The sequence below is a fragment of the Protomyctophum bolini genome, assembly GCF_963924005.1.
Source record: "Protomyctophum bolini genome assembly, chromosome: 1".
NCBI classification, from domain to species: domain Eukaryota; kingdom Metazoa; phylum Chordata; class Actinopteri; order Myctophiformes; family Myctophidae; genus Protomyctophum; species Protomyctophum bolini.
The window spans coordinates 36,042,516-36,048,551 of record NC_137862.1 but is presented as its reverse complement, the minus strand read 5'-3'; the positions used below and the strand labels follow the sequence as shown (position 1 = coordinate 36,048,551).

General features: G+C 43.2%; 1 protein-coding gene across 1 annotated transcript; it reads right to left on the bottom strand.

The window, feature by feature from the left end:
• Positions 1-948: 948 nt before the first annotated feature.
• On the bottom strand, positions 949-3,243 carry LOC308320186 (monoacylglycerol lipase abhd6-A-like; the record flags this gene model as incomplete). The annotated part of the gene is made up of 5 exons (XM_080770504.1): positions 949-972; positions 1,249-1,537; positions 1,652-1,765; positions 2,062-2,069; positions 2,233-3,243. The coding sequence occupies 5 exons, from the start codon at positions 3,241-3,243 to the stop codon at positions 949-951; spliced, it is 1,446 nt and encodes a 481-aa protein (XP_080626630.1).
• Between the last annotated feature and the right edge of the window lie 2,793 nt (positions 3,244-6,036).

Here is a 6,036-nt window from a genome sequence, read left to right as displayed (position 1 = left end):
ACAGACAGACAGACAGACAGACAGACAGACAGACAGACAGACAGACAGACAGACAGACAGACAGACAGACAGACAGACAGACAGACAGACAGACAGACAGACAGACAGACAGACAGACAGACAGACAGACAGACAGACAGACAGACAGACAGACAGACAGACAGACAGACAGACAGACAGACAGACAGACAGACAGACAGACAGACAGACAGACAGACAGACAGACAGACAGACAGACAGACAGACAGACAGACAGACAGACAGACAGACAGACAGACAGACAGACAGACAGACAGACAGACAGACAGACAGACAGACAGACAGACAGACAGACAGACAGACAGACAGACAGACAGACAGACAGACAGACAGACAGACAGACAGACAGACAGACAGACAGACAGACAGACAGACAGACAGACAGACAGACAGACAGACAGACAGACAGACAGACAGACAGACAGACAGACAGACAGACAGACAGACAGACAGACAGACAGACAGACAGACAGACAGACAGACAGACAGACAGACAGACAGACAGACAGACAGACAGACAGACAGACAGACAGACAGACAGACAGACAGACAGACATGATCTGCTAGGTCTCTGCTAGGGCTTTGGTTAAAAGGAAGGTTTTCAGTCCTCCGACTGTGTGGTTCTCAGGGGAGAGAGTTCCACAGTTCTGTGGTTCTCACGTGGAGGGGAGAGAGTTCCACAGTTGTGTGTGTTCGTGCGTGTGTGCGTGCGTTAACCTGTGCGGTGGCCAGTGAGCTGCACACAGAGCGTGTGTGTGTGTTGTGGTGGCAAAAATGCATATAAACACTATAATATTGATTAATTGAATGTAGCCTACTAGTTCTTCACTGACAAACTCATGTAAACCTATTTCAAACTGTGTGAGTTAACTATAGAATAGAGTCCATTTAAGGAATGGCCATCTCTTGTTACTCCTGAAACTCTGTACACTGCTGAAAGTATAAAACATGTGTTGGGGATGTGTGGGGAGGGCTGAGGGAAGCTCTGGAGGGAGACACTAGTCTCTCTCTCTGGTGTGATGACATGAAAGAATGGAGTTTGAATCCTGATGGTTGAGTCCTGCTTCTTCCTGATGTTGTTTACTTACTAATAGTGAGACCATTCATTTCCATTGCAGTGTGTGTGTGTGTGTGTGTGTGTGTGTGTGTGTGTGTGTGTGTGTGTGTGTGTGTGTGTGTGTGTGTGTGTGTGCGCGTGCGTGCGTTAACCTGTGCGGTGGTCAGTGCGCTGCACACAGAGCTCATGGCCACAGCGTCCTCCTCTGTGATCTTCTTGGCCTGGAGGAGCTGAGCCGCCTGAACCAAACCTTCTAGAGCCTGACGCGCCTCGCTGGAGACCAGACGCTGCTCTGAGAGCCACTCCTCCAGCTGGAGGACGTTGTACCTAGAAAACAACACCGTTAACATGTTAAAACACTCCTCTAGCTGGAGGACGTTGTACCTAGAAAACAACACCGTTAACATGATAAAACACTCCTCCAGCTGGAGCACGTTGTACCTAGAAAACAACACCGTTAACATGTTAAAACACTCCTCTAGCTGGAGGACGTTGTACCTAGAAAACAACACCGTTAACATGTTAAAACACTCCTCTAGCTGGAGGACGTTGTACCTAGAAAACAACACCGTTAACATGTTAAAACACTCCTCTAGCTGGAGGACGTTGTACCTAGAAAACAACACCGTTAACATGTTAAAACACTCCTCTAGCTGGAGGACGTTGTACCTAGAAAACAACACCGTTAACATGTTAAAACACTCCTCTAGCTGGAGGACGTTGTACCTAGAAAACCTAGTGTGTGTGTGTGTGTGTGTGTGTGTGTGTGTGTGTGTGTTTTGTTTTCAGCAAATCTTACAGACATGACGTCATGTAGCAGCCAAGTCCATTCGGCTTTTTATGTTTGTCTCATTCATGCCCCATGACGTCATGTGGCAGCAAAAGGCTGAGACAAGGTGCCCCTTACTCCACACAAGTGTAATTTTCTGTTCATAGAAGAAACGGGAATTGCACTCTTTCATTACCACTCTATCTGAAGTTAGAAAATTATACAAGATCAAGAGTGGGGAAATTAACAGAACAAAATACAACCAATAAAGACGACATTGAACAATTGCCAGAGGATTCACGTCTTTCAGTGCAAGCGGAATAGGTCTTAAATGTCCTTTCCCCCCGAATAAACCTCATGCAATTACATCTGTCAATCCTCTTGTGTCCTGCCCTCTATTCAGTTGATTAAATGCTTGTTTGTTGATGTCCTGGGAAGACGGGAAGTCCATGATGAGGTGAGCAGTCTTCCTGGGTCTCTCCAGGATGACAGAGTGACCGCACTTGTCCAACAGTGTCACCTGGCAACCAGGGTGAGCCTCCTGCAACACAGACGCCCCAGAAACATCAACCACCTGGTCATGTTTCCCCCAAATCACCTGGAGGGGTGCTGTGATGAGATGCAGGTTGTCCTGGAGAGAACGACGAGACTTTTCTCCCACAATCTCCAGAAACACTTCCCTGTAGAAGTCATTATTGGGGATCCTTACATTAACAAGTGCCTGTAGAATCTTTGAAGGTATTTTGAAGTCTTCGTAACAGACCAGTTTCACCATGTCATCCATCTGTTTTGGTGTGGATGGGATCAGAGGAATATCCTCCACATTCTCAGTGCTTTCTAACTCTTTCAGTCTCTTCACAAACATGCTCTCTGTGGGGCACACCAACCCTGCAGGACAGATGAGGGTGAGTCCAGACAGGAGAGAGGGGTAGCGGGCAGCGTACACCCCTGCTACGTTACCGCCCATGGACATACCGATGAGGTGGAATGGACGTCTGTTTAGATGGATACTCTCTACAAACTGATGTATACGTTTGACTTGTCCCTCTATGCTGTAATTGTCTGCACTTGTCCTGCTGGTCCCTTCATGTCCAGGCATGTCCACACAGACAATATGCCGATTCTTGGGTAGGTACTTGACCACAGAAAGCCACATGTCTTTGTTTGCTGAGAAGCCATGCAGCATTAGGAGGGAGGGTGTAGCGCCCCCTGGTGTTCCACGGTGGAAATAACAGAACCGGTACTCCCCACAGTCAGTATAGTCTACCTTCAGGCCTAGCCTATACCTCCAATACCAGTTGACCTTGGTGAGGACAGCAGGTCGGAACAGGAAGGAAGTGATGAAAGCCGGGATAGTACTGCCTGCTAGCATTAGCATTTTAGCCACAGTCAAGTTCATCACTCAATCTCTTCTCACGTTTTTTCTTGTCGTTCTCTTCCTTGTCAGTCAATCTCCAGTGTTAAACATAAAAGTATTACATAATGTATTAAGTATTATACCTGCCGTAACATCCTACTGTAACTTCACTCACTCGATCGTAAATAATATTGCCGAATTGTTTGTTCAACACACAGTAATAAGATTTATTATGAATCCAATACAGGGTCCAATACAAGGTCCTAGACAGGAAATCTAGGAAAACCGCTTGAAGGAGAGTCTGACTCCAGATTAATGGAAGAAATTACAGTTGATCTGAGTCACTCAGGAGTATGTATTGCATTTTATCCCCCAGGATATTTATGTTGCATGGTTTTCTTGTGACACAGTACAAACGTTTGACATCATCACACATACATTGGACATTTTGTGGCGAAATACTCATAGGCCTACTGTACCACCAGATAATCTTGCATATGATGTCCAAATATGATGTCATGTAGAACTACATTTGGACATTAGGCTAGTATTTATTGACGTCACGTGACATATATTTATACATATATATTTATATATCAATACGCAAACTGACAGGAGGACAGTGGATATGAGATTATCACTGCCTAGCATTGTGCAGTATAGAAATTTTACCCAGACATATTAATAATAACTAGAACTGCACTCTGCAGAGTGCATACTTGCTTGTTGCACACTAGTAGGCCATAAATGGCCTACTAGTGCGCAAGCAGAGCGCGCAAGTACTTTCGACCGCTACAAACCGCTACAAACTGTCAAATCTCAGTTTCTGCCTCTATGTATATGTCATTTGTAAGTTGATTAGCGGTATACTGTGGTTACTTTGCGCCCTATGCACCGTCCCAGCCTTTCCGATGCGTATGCACCGTCCCAGCAATGACTAATGACTAGACATACGTATACATATACATTATACTATATAGAGTATGTAGTTGTAATTTGATTAGCAGTATACTGTGGTTACTTGGTGCCAAAAAGTGACAGCCGTCTTTTTCAACCGTTTTTATGTGTATGCAAATCTGTGCCTGGTTTGCTGGGACCAGATTACACATTACGTCATCGTTGAGAGCTGGGACCAGAGTACATGGTGTGTATATGTATGACTAGCTCTCAGTGATGACGTAAGAGATATGGTCATCTTTGTAGTCTGGTCCCAGCAGACCAGGCACAGATTTACAAATTACAAATCACATTACAACTACATACAGAGTATGTAGTTGTAATTTGATTAGCAGTATACTGTGGTTACTTGGTTCCAAAAAGTGACAGCCAAGTTCTTTTCAACCGTTTTTATGTGTATGCAAGTCTGTGCCTGGTTTGCTGGGACCATATACCACATTACGTCATCGTTGAGAGCTGGGACCAGAGTACATGGTGTGTATATGTATGACTAGCTCTCAGTGATGACGTAATGTGGTATCTGGTCCCAGCAAAACAGGCACAGACTTGCATACACATAAAAATGGTTGAAAAAAACTTGGCTGTCACATTGAAGAGACCAAGCGAAATTATTACTTGCGCGCTCTGCTTGCGCAAGTAATAATAATAATAGTCCTGAGTTGTCTCTTTGGCTGGACAATAGTTTCAAATACTATACTATAGTATGTTCTTTTTCATGATTTTCATAATTAAAAAAAGATGAAAAATATGTTGATGAACGATGAAAAACATGATTTGACATAATTTTTTGAAAAATACAATAATTACTTGTGCAAGCAGAGCACGCAAGTAATAGTTTCGCCCGGCTCGTACACACCGTCCCAGCCAACCCGCCACTTTTTATGGTCCCAGCAAGTTGTGGCTGATTTGCTGGGACCAGATTACATGGTGTGTATATGTATAACTAGCTCTCAATGATGACGTAAGAAATATGTGGATTAAAGGACCCAATGCCAGAGTGTAATTGGTTTTCGATGGTGACGTAATGACGATATGTTTTAGTGTTGGGAGGATTAAAGGTAATGCTCCCGTGTATGTATACATGTATGTAATCTGGCACCACTGCCGTATAAGGCACAATTTGCTGGGACGGTGCATACGCATCAAAAGTGGCGGGTTGGCTGGGACGGCTTTTGGCGCAAAGTAACCACAGTATACCGATATACAAATTACATATACATAGTATATGTATATGTAATTGGTTGACAGTTTGTAGCGGTCAAAAGTACTTGCGCGCTCTGCTTGCGCAATAGTTGGCCATGTATATGGCCTACTAGTGTGCAACAAGCAAGTATGCACTTGACAGAGTGCAGTTCTATAGTTATTGTATTGTAATTTGTAACTTTATTTAACTGTTATTCCTTTTTTCATATAAGTGTGTATTTGTATGTCATGTCTAGTTAATGTTCAGATTAATTGAAAATGGAGGATAATTCAACAGATAAAATGCCAAGGGGCTTGTCTTTGGTGTATAATACAAATTATACAAATTATTAACATTTAACCTTTATTTGTTTTCTTATAAAAGGACAAAGTCTTCATTTTCAATGATGCTGAGATTACAGAAGACTTAATATAAGTGCAGGCTAATAATATTGAAAATATTTAAGGATAGGTAGCTGTTGCTTAGTTTAGTATTAGAAAAAGTAAAGTATTCAATATTCAGAGATACATGTAGTAGGTCTATTGTTAACCACAGGTTAAGTGTAAACACAACATACTAACGGCATAAAGTATCTTTTATATATACCTGCAGAGCAGAGCTGGCCGGAGAGCAGAAAAAGATCCTAAATGATCTTCTGACTGTTTGTTTGGGGC